The sequence below is a fragment of the Scyliorhinus torazame genome, chromosome 4, assembly GCF_047496885.1.
Source record: "Scyliorhinus torazame isolate Kashiwa2021f chromosome 4, sScyTor2.1, whole genome shotgun sequence".
NCBI lineage: Eukaryota > Metazoa > Chordata > Chondrichthyes > Carcharhiniformes > Scyliorhinidae > Scyliorhinus > Scyliorhinus torazame.
Genome location: NC_092710.1, coordinates 196,617,483 through 196,630,700, shown reverse-complemented (window position 1 = coordinate 196,630,700; position 13,218 = coordinate 196,617,483). Strand labels below are relative to the sequence as shown.

General features: G+C 46.5%; 1 protein-coding gene across 2 annotated transcripts in view; it reads right to left on the bottom strand.

The window, feature by feature from the left end:
* mmut (methylmalonyl CoA mutase) overlaps positions 1-13,218 on the bottom strand; it is a 75,903-nt gene that overhangs the window by 7,233 nt on the left and 55,452 nt on the right. For both annotated transcript variants that reach the window (XM_072499065.1, XM_072499066.1), the window contains 2 exons: positions 1,997-2,128; positions 6-153 (listed from right to left, as the gene is read on the bottom strand). In XM_072499065.1, coding sequence (XP_072355166.1) covers positions 6-153; positions 1,997-2,128 — 280 coding nt within the window. The remainder of the gene's footprint in view (positions 1-5; positions 154-1,996; positions 2,129-13,218) is intronic.

Sequence of the window (13,218 nt, the reverse complement as noted above, 5' to 3'; positions counted from 1 at the left end):
ACTACCTGAAACAGTGGTCCTATATCCACATCAAAGCCAAGATCAGCAAATCCTGTTGCAATAACCTTTGCTCCTCTGTCGTGCCCATCTTGACCCATTTTTGCAACAAGCAGACGAGGTCGACGGCCTTCAGTCTCTGCAAATTTTTCAATCCTATACATAAAAGGACCAAAGCCAGATTTACTTATCAGCAAACAAATGACAAATTTCAGTTGACACTTCAAACAAACTTAAGAATTAGGAGCAGGAGTAGGCCACTTGGTCCCTCGAGCCTGGTCAGCCATGCAATAAGATAGTGGCTGATCGGATTGTAACCTCAACCCCACAATCACACCTACTAAACCTTCGATGAACATCTTCAAAACATTTGAAGAAAATATATAACTTTGTACATTTATGTTGATTGAATAAACTTGGAGACAGTGCAGTGCTGCAGTGCAAATTTGGCAGAATGTTCGGACTCCAAGGGTTAGATGATGGAGAGAGAGTCAAGATGATAAACCAATCTTGAAAACATATAGGTTTAGGGGCAATTTATTGGAGCATTTTCAAAGTAATTGACATAAGGCGCAATCTAACCAAAATAAAACTGAGTCTGTTCTGGGTGGGATTAGTGGGGTCATTACCAGCACTTGTAGCCACCCCACCCCATGAGGTCGCAAGCAGCGCTATTTCAGGACGATCTCTAAAACCCCCGATGCAACCCCCAGACCACCCCTCCCCCAATGCCTTAACTCACCTGTTGGATGGTCCTCGCCCCCACCCCCACACCATCTAATGCTGACAGGGCACCCCTGGGTGCAATCCCCACTACAGGCACATTGTCAGCTTGCCATCTGGCACTTCCAATCTGTCACCCTGGCAGCGTCACTAGGGTGCTCAGGCTGGCAGTGCCAAGGTGTCCAGGTGGCACTGGTGCCAGGGTGCCACCCTGCCGGGGGCTTCGGATCGCCTGGGAGACCTCCCCAGGTACCTTCCGTGTGGGGACCAGTACTGATTGGTGCCCTGCTGGGGTCTCTGCGGAGGCCGGGAAGCCGATCTATCCGTCATCAGCACGGCTAAGTCGGTTCTTAAACTCACTTAGCCTTGCAAGACTGGGTCCTGCCCATTGTGGCCACATCCCGCCCCGGTTCTGCTAGTGGGGAAGTATATGAAAAGGGCACATAACGTTTGTGCAACCCGAATCCCCCTCCTGGCAAAATTGTTATGATACCCTGGGCTAGTGCGCGGTCAACTCCAGCCCCAATTGACCCAGAGCCACAACACAAGTGAATTAGCCAATAGTTCTTCGAAAAATACCCAAAGTCTTTGGCCCTTGGCAGCCCAATAATTACAGTCATTAGGCTTATAAATGTAAACACAATTACTGTTTATTTACAACAAGGACTATAATGAAACATGCAGCAAATACAACTGGCTAACTATTATCTGATTCCTAATCCCTGCCTTAACTTGCCCCCACCCACAACATGACAGACACACTCGGAGGGGAAGAAAGCTGTAAAATAAAATCATAAAGGAAAAAAGAAGAGTCCAATCACCACCTATTACCGGGCAGAGTAAGGCCTTTTGGACAATCAAATTGAGTCCCACCCCATTTCTCTCTCTGGTGCCAGCCAACAAGTCTAAAGCACTTGTTTAAACCAGCAGAGACTAGCAGAGTGTTCTCTCCTGTAACTTCTGAATTCTGCTGCTCGACTTAAAGATACATGTCCATTATGCATCCATGAATTACAAATAGTATAACTGCAAAATAAAAGGGGAAATAAAGGAATAAACAGGAAGCTTACAAAATGAAAAATAATATTTCTAATAAACTTACTGGCAGTTGGAAAAATTAACTCAAAATAATTGCCACCCATCTTAATTATACATTTGCTGAGGAATAACTGTCTATTAAAATACGTTTTCAGGAATTAAATTAAATGATTTCTTTTTATATGTTAATCAGCCCCTCAAAAAACTATAAATATTATTAACTTAATTTTTAGCTCACCGGTTTATTGCCATAGACATTTCTTCACTGTCACCAAATTCTTGTCGATACGCACCACTCACCATGCGATTATGAGGTTGATGTTCACCAACCACTTTTTTCATTGCATCTGTAATTTCTCCAACTGTACATCTAAATAAATGAGTTAATATAATTAGTCAGTTTGCCAATGATTGTTGTTAAATTAAATAGACACGGTAAAGTGGGATTGGGCAAAAATATATATGTAAGAAAAGTTGGGTGTCTTGACCTCCAAATCCTCGATATTACTTCCCAAAATAGACTATGATGATTGATTTTATATTGTCAATCCTTTCCTCTATTGATGTATGAAAGTGCTCTTTTGATACAATATCATTCTAAAGTGCATCAGCTGATTGATCCAATTTACAACCACGTCTACCACTGATGAACAGTGGCAACCATGTATAAGATTCACCGCATTTCCATACACCGTAGAGCAGCACGGTAGCATAGTGGTTAGCACTATGGCTTCACAGCACCAGGGTCCCAGGTTCGATTCCCACTTGGGTCGCTGTCTGTGTGGTGTCTGCGTGGGTTTCCTCCGGGTGCTCCGGTTTCCTCCCACAGTCCAAAGATGAGCAGGTTAGGTGGATTGGCCATGCTAAATGGTTTAAAGTAATTGAAAACTTGTCAAGAGGAAGATGGAGGCTTATGTAAAGATGAGACGTGAAGGTTCAGTTAGGGCGCTCGAGAGTTACAAGTTAGCTAGGAAGGACCTAAAGAGAGAGCTAAGAATAGCCAGGAGGGGACATGAGAAGTCTTTGGCAGGTAGGATCAAAGATAACCCTAAAGCTTTCTATAGATATGTCAGGAATAAACGAATGACTAGGGTAACAGTAGGGCCAGTCAAGGACAGTAGTGGGAAGTTGTGCGTGGAGTCCGAGGAGATAGGAGAGGTGCTAAATGAATATTTTTCGTCAGTATTCACACAGGAAAAAGACAATGTTGTCGAGGAGAATACCGAGATACAGGCTACTAGACTAGAAGGGCTTGAGGTACATAAGGAGGAAGTGTTAGCAATTCTGGAAAGTGTAGAAATAGATAAGTCCCCTGGGCCAATGTGATTTATCCAAGGATTCTCTGGGAAGCTAGGGTGGAGATAGCTGAGCCTTTGGCTTTGATCTTTATGTCATCATTGCCCTTCGTGTTCAAAATTGCCCTTAGTGCTGGGTGGGGTTACTGGGTTATGGGGATAGGGTGAAGGTGTGGACTTGGGTAGGGTACTCTTTCCAAGAGCCGGTGCAGACTAGATGGGCCGAATGGCCTCCTTCTGCACTGTAAATTCTATGTAATCTATGTGATTTCTGAGCCTGTGGCTTTGATCTTTAAGTCATCTTTGTCGACAGGAATAGTGCCAGAAGACTGGAGGATAGCAAATGTTGTCCCCTTGTTCAAGAAGGGAAGTAGAGACAACCCCGGTAACTATAGACCAGTCAGCCTGACTTCTGTTGTGGGCAAAATCTTGGAAAGGTTTATAAGAGATAGGATGTATAATCATCTGGAAAGGAATAATTTGATTAGAGATAGTCAACATGGTTTTGTGAAGGGTAGGTCGTGCCTCACAAACCTTATTGAGTTCTTTGAGAAGGTGACCAAACAGGTGGATGAGTGTAAAGCAGTTGATGTGGTGTATATGGATTTCAGTAAAGCATTTGATAAGGTTCCCCACGGTAGGCTACTGCAGAAAATACGGAGGCATGGGATTCAGGGTGATTTAGCAGTTTGGATCAGAAATTGGCTAGTTGGAAGAAGACAAAGGGTGGTGGTTGATGGGAAATGTTCAGACTGGAGTCCAGTTACTAGTGGTGTACCACAAGGATCTGTTTTGGGGCCACTGCGGTTTGTCATTTTTATAAATGACCTGGAGGAGGGCGTAGAAGGATGGGTGAGTAAATTTGCAGATGACACTAAAGTCGGTGAAGTTGTGGACAGTGCGGAAGGATGTTACAAGTTAGAGAGGGACATAGATAAGCTGCAGCGCTGGGCTGAGAGGTGGCAAATGGAGTTTATTGCAGAAAAGTGTGAGGTGATTCATTTTGGAAGGAATAACAGGAAGACAGAGTACTGGGCTAATGGTGCTGTAATGTTCTATGTTCTAAATTGCCCTTGGGTTAGATGGGGTTGCTGGGTTAAGGGGATAGGGTGGAGGTGTGGGCTTAAGTAGGATGCTCTTTACAAGAGCCGGTGCAGACTTGATGGGCCGAATTGCCTCCTTCTGCATTGTAAATTTTATGATTCTATGATTCCCCAAAGGGCAGGCAGCAATTTTGATTTTATTTTCATGGGATATGAACGTTGCTGGCAAGGCCAGAGTTTCTTGCCAATGCCCAATTGCCTTCAGGAAGGAGTTTTTGTGCTTTCTTTAAAACTGCAGCAGTAGAAATTGTTCTTGTAAGCAGAGTCGAACATCCTACTTAGTTGAATCAGGTGTGCATTTTCCTCTTTTTGCACACAACCCAGAATCCCAATATCTAGTTCCAAGGAATCCATTAGACTCAGAACATTAAAAAAATTAATTTATGGGACTAGGTGGACATTGCTGGCTAGATCAACATTTGTTTCCCATCCCTAATTGCTCTCAAAAACTGCTGCAATCGCCGAGATGTAGATACACAACAGTGGTGTTAGGGAAGAAATTCCAGGATTGTGACCTAGCGACAGTAAAAGGAGCGGTGGTGAGGTTAGAAGGTGCTGCCTAAGGAAATGCGGTGAGTTCCTGCAGTGTATCTTATACATGGTACACATGGTTGCCACTGTTCATCAGTGGTAGACGGATTGAATAGTTTCTGGAAGAGATAGCAATCAAGTGGGCTGCTTTGTCCTGGATGACATCAAGCTTGAGTGTTGTTGGAGCTGCACTCATCCAGGCAAGTAGAGAGTATTCCATCACACTCATGATTTATGTCCTATGAATGATGGACAGGCTTTGGGGAGTCAGGAGGTGAGTTACTCGCCACAGGATTCCTAGCCTTTGACCTGTTCTGGTAGCCACAGTATTTATATGGGTCGCCCAGTTCAGTTTCTCGTCACCGGTACATCCAAGGATGTTGACAGTGGGGGATTCAGAGATGTTAATGCCAACAGAGATGTTGAATGTCAAGGGGCAGTGGTTGGACCCTCCCTTGTTGGAGATAATGATTGACTGGCACTTATGTGGCACAAAGGTAACTTGCCACTTATCAGCCCAAGCCTGGACATTGTCCAGGTCTTGCTGCATTTGAACATGGACTGCTTTAGTATCTGAGGAATTGTGAATGGTTCTGAACATTGTGCAATCATCCGCAAATATCCCCACTTCTGACCTTATGATGGAAGGAAGGTCATTGATAAAGCAGTTGAAGATGGCTGGGCCGAGGACACTACCCCGAGGAACACCTGCAGTGAAGTCCTGGGGCTGAGATAATTGACCTCCAACCACCACAACCATCTTCCTTTGTGCCAGGCATGATTCCAACCAGTGGCGAGTTTCCCCCCTGATTCCCATAGGCTAGAGTTTTGCTCGGGTTCCTTGATCTGGGTCAAATGCTGCCTTGATGTCAAGAGCAGTCATTCCCATCTCACCTCTGAGTGAGGCAGCCAGAGTGCTTAAGAAACTTGGTAATTTGGAGCAGTGTGGTATAAAGAGATAAGTGGGAAATATAATTTTCCTGTTTTTTTCCCCCCAGTTATAAGGAGCTGCCCCAACCCAAATAGCCGAGTAACAGTTAACTGTCAATCACCTGAAGCCTGATTGGAGGCAATTGCATTCTTCTGTTTAGGCACCAGCCTAACTGGTGTACAAGTCATCTCAACCCAGCTGAGCTCTATGTAAGAGAGAGGCATAAGTGCACTCTCAGTACATGGTGGGAGACAGCCTGAGAGAGGCAGCCACAGTGGGATTGAAACTTGGTAATTTGGAGCAGTGTGATAATTCGGTGAAGAGTGGGAGGAGGTGCTTTTTCCATTTTGTTTTGTTTTCTTTCTTCTTGCTTTGTAACTGTTAATCTGCAGGGAGAGATTCAGAGAGCATCCCGGGAAGGTTAAGTGATAAAAAGACCCACTTCGGGTATCTGCAGCGATAAGTGAAGGCGATAAGTGAAGATAAGAGTTCAATAAATTTTCTTAAATAATTTAATTGGTGATAGAAATGTCAGTCATGGGGTTAAGTGCTACACTTGTGAGATGTGGGAGATCCATGACTCTTCCAGCATCTCGGACGACCACATCTGCAGGAAGTGTATCTAATTGCAGCTCCTCATAGACCTCATGGATAGGTTGGAGCAGCAGTTGGATGCACTTAGGAGCATGAAGGTGGTGGACAGCATCAAAGACAGGAGTTTTAGTGATATGGTGACACCCAAGGTGCAGGCAGATAGATAGGTGACCGCTAGAAGGGGCAGGCAGTCGGTGCAGGAGTCCCCCTCTCTAACAAGTAAACCGTTTTGGATACTGTTGGGGGGGGCGGCACATCAGGTGATAACCGTAGCAGCAGCCAGAGCAGTGGCATCATGGCTGGCTCTGTTGATAAGCACCAGAGCAATAGTTATAGGGGACTCGATAGTTAGGGATAGATTGGCACTTCTGTGGATGTGAAAGAGACTTCAGGATGGTATGTTTCTTCCCTGGTGCCAGGATCCAGGATGTCTCTGAAGGGAGAGAGTGAACATTCAGAAGTCGTGATACATATTCGTACTAACGACATAGGCTGGAAGAGTGATGAGGTCCTGCAGCAGCAGTTTAGGGAGTTAGGTAGAAAGTTAAAAAGCAGGACCTCTAGGGTTGTAATCTTAGGATTACTCTCTGTGCCACTTGCCAGTGAGGCTATCAATAGGAAGATAGTACAGCTCAACACGTGGCTAAACAGCTGATGTAGGAGGGAGGGTTTCAGATACCTGGATCATTGGGATTTCTTCCGGGGCAGATGGGACCTGTACAAGGAGGACGCATTGCATCTAAATTGGAGGGGCATAAATATTCTGGCCGGGAGGTTTGCTAGTGTTACATGGGAGGATTTTAACTAGTTTGGCAGGGTGGTGGGAACTAAAACAAAGGTGAATTAACTGAAGGGGAACTAAAGATTAGGGCCAGTAAGACTCAGAGGAAGAGCAGGCAGGGTGTGGTTGCTGATCAAAGAGGGTCTGGTGGACTGAAGTGCATTTGTTTCAATGAAAGAAGTGTAACAGGCAAGGCAGATGAACCCAAGAGCTTGGATTAGTACTTGGAACTATGATGTTGTTGCCATTACAGAGACTTTGTTAAGGGAAGGACAGGATTATCAGCTTAATGTTCCAGGATGTTTCAGGTGGGATGGAGGGGGATGTAAAAGGGGTGGAGGAGTTGCACTACTGGTTAAGGTGAATATCACAGCTATACTGTGGGAGAACACCTCAAGGGCTCATGCAGCGAGGCAATATGGGGAGAGCTCAGGGATAGGAAGGGTGTAGTCACAATGTTGGGGGTTTACTACAGGCCTCCCAACCGCCAGTGGGAGATAGAGGAACAGATATGTAGGCAAATGTTGACAAGTTCTAAAAGTAACAGGGTTGTTGAGGTGGATGATTTTAAACTTCCCCTATATTGACTTGGACTTACTTAGTGCTAGGGGCATGGATGGGGCAGTTTGTGAGGAACAGATATGTAGGCAGATTTTGACAAGGTGTAAAAGTAACAGGATTGTTGAGGTGGGTGATTTTAAACTTCCCCTATATTGACTTGGACTCACTTAGTGCTAGGGGCATGGATGGGGCAGTTTGTGAGGAGCATCCAGGTGGGTTTCTTGAAACAGTATGTAGATAGTCCAAATAGGGAAGGGGCCGTACCGGACCTGGTATTGGGGAATGAGCCCTGCAAGGTGGTCGACGTTTCAATAGTGGAGCAGTTCGGGAACAGTGACCACAACTCAGTAAGCTTTAAGATACTGATGGATAAAGTTAAGTGTAGTCCTCAGGTGAAGGTGCTGAATTGGGGGAAGGCTAAGTATAACAATAGTAGGCAGGAACTGAATATAGATTGGGGGCAAATGTTTGAGGGCAAATCAACATCTGGCACATGGGAGGCTTTCAAGAGTAAGTTCATAGAAATTCAGGACTGGCATATTCCTGTAAGGATGAAGAATGAGTATGGCAAGTTTCGGGAACCTTGGGTAACGAGAGATATTGTGAACCTGGTCAAAAAGAAAAAGGAAGCATTTGTCAAGGCTCGAAGGCTGGGAACAGACGAAGCAAGTGTGGAATACAAGAAAAGTCGAAAGAAACTTAAGCAAGGAATAAGGAGGGCTAAAAGGGGTCACGAAAAGTAATTGATCAGCAGTATTAAGGAAAATCGCAAGGCTTTTTATACATATATAATGAGCAAGAGGGTAACGAGGGAGAGGATTGGTCCACTCAAGGACAGGCTAGGAAATCTATGCATGAAGCCAGAGGAAATGGGTGAGGTATTAAATGAGTACTTTGTGTCAGTATTCACCAAAGAGAAGGACTTGGTGGATGATGAGTCTGGGAAGGGTGTGTAGATAGTTTGGGTAACATTGAGATAGAAAAGGTGTTATTGGGCGTCTTGAAAAACATTAAGCCAGACAAGTCCCCAGGGCATGATGGGATATACCTCAGAGTACTGAGAGACGCAAGGGAGGAAATTGCTGGGACCTTGAGATAAATCTTTGAATCCTCACTGGTTACAGGGAGGTCCCAGAGGATTGGAGAATAGCCAATGTTGTTCCTTTATTTAAGAAGGGTGGCAAAGGTTAATCCAGGTAATTACAGGCCGGCGAAGCTTACATCAGTGATAGGAAATTATTGGAGAGGAATCTTTGAGACAGGATTTTCTCCCACTTGGAAATAAGTGGATGTATTAGCGAGAGGCAACATGGTTTTGTGAAGGGGAGGTCGTGTCTCACTAACTTGATCGAGTTTTTCGAGCAAGTGACAAAGATGATTGATGAGGGTAGTGCAGTGGATGTTGTCTGCATGCACTTCAGTAAGGCCTTTGACAAGGTCCCTCATGGCAGACTGGTATAGAAGGTGAAGTCGCATGGGATCAGAGGCGAGCTGGCAAGATGGATACAGAACTGGCTCAGTCATAGAAGACAGAGTGTCGCACTGGAAGAGTGCGTTTCTGACTACAGTAGGATATACATCGGTTGGAGATTTGGGTGGAGATGGAGTTTAATCTGGACAAATGTGAAGTAATGCATTTTGGATGGTCTGATACACATGGGAAATGGCATGTAAATAGCAGAACACTTAAGAGTATTGATAGGCAGAGGGATTTGGGTGAACAGGTACACAGGTCACTGGTGGAGAAGGCAGTCAAGAATGCAGTCATGTTTGCCCTCATCGGCTGGGGCACTGAGTTTAAAGATTGGCAAGTCATGTTGCAGCTTTATAGAACCTTAGTTTTGTGAGGGCCACGAAGAATCCAGCACGAGTTTCAAGGATACAAGAAATAACATTTATTTACAATAACATATATATACATAACAGCAGCAACCTCACTTGCTGCTTACTCCTTCCTGCTAGTTCCAAACTGGCCAGCTTTATTTATACAGGGAGTCTGCTAATGATTTCTCCGCCCCCCTCATTGGGGAAGCTCATACTCCCACAGGATTGTGGGATTGCCATTAGTCCCCAGCCAAAGTCCAAAGTCCAAAGATGTGAAGGTTAGGTGGATTGACCATGCTAAATTGCCCTTAGTGTCCAAAATTGCCCATAGTGTTGGGTGGGGTTGCTGGGTTATGGGGATAGGGTGGAGGTGTGGACCTTGGGTAGGTTCCTCTTTCCAAGAGCCGGTGCAGACTCAATGGGCCGAATGGCCTCCTTCTGCACTGTAAATTCTATGAATCTATGAATGGTAAGCAGGCAGGTTATAACACTTAGTTAGGCCGCACTTGGGAATATAGTGTTCAATTCTGGTCGCCACACTACCAGAAGCATGTGGAGGCTTTGGAGAGGGTACAGGAAAGATTTACCAGGATGCTGCGTGGTATTGAGGGCATTTAGCCAAGAGGAGAGGTTGGAGATACTTGGTTTGTTCTCACTGGAACGAAGAAGGTCGAGGGGGCAACCTGATAGAAGTCTTCAAGATTATGAGGGGCATGAACAGAGTGGATAGTCAAAAGCTTTTTCCCTGGGTGGAAGAGTCAATTACTAGGGGCATAGGTTTCAGGTGCGAGGGGCAAGGTTTAAAGGAAATGTACGAGGCAAGTACGAGGGTGGTGGGAGCCTGGAACTTGCTGCTGGGGGACGTAGTGGAAGCAGATACGCTAGTGACTTTTAAGGGGCGTGTTGACAAATACATGAATACGATGGGAATAGAGGGAAATGGTCCCCGAAGCGTAGGGGGCTTTAGGTCAGACGGGCAGCATGATCGTTGTAGGTTTGGAGGGCCGAAGGGCCTGTTCCTGTGCTGTAATTTTCTTTGTTCTTTGGCATTCATCTCTTTTCTTCATTTTTGAACGAAGGCTGTAATGAGGTCCTGACCCTGGCAGAAACCAAACTGAGCCTCTGTGAGCAGGTTATTGCTGAGTAAGTGCCGCTTGATAGCACTGTTGATGACCCCTTTGATCACTTTACTGATGGTCGAACGTAGACTGATGGAGGGGTAATTGGCCGGGTTGGATTTGTCCTGTTTCTTGCGTACAGGACAACCTGCGCAATTTTCCACATTGCTGGGTAGTTGCCATTGTTGGAGCTGTGCTGGGGCAACTTGGCTGGGGTGCGCCGTGTTTTGGAGCATAAGTCTTCAGTACTGTTGTCGAAATATTGTCAGGGCCATAGCTTTTGAAATATTCCATGCCTTCAGCCATTTCTTGATAGCATGTGAAATGAATTTCATTGGCTGAAGACCGACATCTGTGATGCTGGGGAACTCTGGAGGTGGGCAAGATGGATCATTCACTTAGCACTTCTGGCTGAAGAGTGGTGCGAATGCATCAGTCTCATCTTCTGCATAGATGCGCTGGGCTCCTCCATCATTGAGAGTGGGGATATTTGTGGAGCCTTCTCCAGTGAGTTGTTTAATTGTTCACCGCCTTTCAGGGCTGGATATAGCAGGACTGCGGAGCTTAGATCTGATTTGTTGGTTGTGGGATCACTTAGCTCTGTCTATTACTTCTTATTCGTGCTGTTTGGCACACAATTAGTCCTGTGTTGTAGCTTCACCAGTTTGACACCTTATTTTTAGGAATATCTGGTGCTGCTCCTGGCATGCCCTCCTGCATCCTTCATTAAACCAGCGTTGATCCCCTGGCTTGGTTGCAAAGGTAGAATGGGAGATATGTCGGTCCATGAGGTTAGATTGTGGTTGAGTACAATTCTACTTCCTGCTGATGGCCCACTGTCTTCAATTGCTAGATCTGGTCAAAGTCTATCCCATAAAGTGCGATGACACAATGGAGGGTATGCTCAATGTGAAGACGGGTCGATGTCTCCACAAGGTCACTTCTACCATTGCATCTGTGGTAGGCAGGGTGGTGAGGATGAGGTCAAGTATGTTTTTCCCCTCTTGTTGGTTCCCTCACCTCCGACTAGTAGTCCAAGTCTAGCAGCTATGTCCTTTAACTCTTGTTTTTCCCTCCACAGATGCTGCCAGGCCTGCTGAGTTTTACCATCACTTTTGTTTTTACACCAATATCTATATCACCGTTTATCTTAATGAGCCTGCTCCAAATTGTTGATTTTGTCTTTGAAAGATTTATTGGAAAGTTCATGGGCGAAATTCTCCCCCAACGGCGCGATGTCCGCCGACTGGCGCAAAAAACGGCGCCAATCAGACGGGCACCACGCTGACCCAAAGGTGCGGAATGCTCCGCATCTTTGGCGGCCTAGCCCCAACATTGAGGGGCTAGGCCGACGGCGGAGGGATTTCCGCCCCGCCAGCTGGCGGAAATGGCGTTTGTTGCCCCGCCAGCTGGCGCGGAAATGCGGCGCATGCGCGGGAGCGTCAGCGGCCGCTGTCAGTTTCCCGCGCATGCGCAGTGGGGAGAGTCACTTCCGCCTCCGCCATGGTGGAGGCCGTGGCGGAGGCGGAAGGGAAAGAGTGCCCCCACGGCACAGGCCCGCCCATGGATCGGTGGGCCCCGATCACGGGCCAGGCCACTGTGGGGGCACCCCCCGGGGCCAGATTGCCCTGCGCCCCCCCCCCCCCCCCCCCCCCGGACCCCTGAGCCCGCCCACGCCGCCTAGTCCCGCCGGTAAATACCAGGTTTGATTTACGCCGGCGGGACAGGCAACTTCTGGGCGGGACTTCGGCCCATCCGTGCCGGAGAATCCAGCGGGGGGTCCCGCCAACCGGCGCGGCCCGATTCCCGCCCCCGCCCAATCTCCGGTACCGGAGACTTCGGCGGGGGGCGGGATTCACGGCGGCCAACGCCCATTCTCCGACCCGGCGGGGGGTCGGAGAATGACGCCCAGGTTTCTCATTTTTTTCTGGCGGCATATCAGTGATTTAGCACTGTCCTGGAGAACAATTAGTGACCCATTACATTGTCCAGAAAACCCACGTTACAAAAGAAGTATTTGTTAATCCCAGGATCACACCTTGGAACACCAAAGATTCAACCTCTATTATTCAGTCAACAACTCTGTAAATAAGGATAAACATAACTGGTCCATTGACATAAAATCATTATGCTGAAAATGCAGAAAACAGAGCAACTGGAGAAAAGAAATCCTCCTTAGTCAGAAGCTACAACGGCAAGTATACGAGATGAAATACAATGCTGCTGCATTACACTTTCTTCAAATATCCATCAGTCCAAAATTCTTGCAATTATGGGGAAGACCTTTTTGAAGGAGAGCAGCCCCTCATATACTGAAATATTGCACCTAGAATTACGTACTGATTGACTCGCCAGATCATCTTGTGTGGAAATTCCATAGCAATGATACCACTTGATCTCTAACTAATATTCACCTCTAAGCAAAGGGAAAGTGAATCTGTCACAATGCAATCTTAGGAGACATGGTGTTACAGTGGTTAGTACTGCTGCCTCACAATGCCAGGGACCAGAGTTCGATACGAACCTTGGGTAACAGACTGTGTGGAGTTTGTACATTCTCCCAGTGTCTGCGCGGGTTTCCTCCAGATGCTCCGGTTTCCTCCCACAGTCCAAAGATCTGCAGGTTAGGTGGATTGGCCATTCTAAATTGCCCCTTAGGATGGAGTTCCCGGAATAGGGTGGGGGATTGGGCCTAATAGGATGGTCTTTCGAAGGGTCGGTG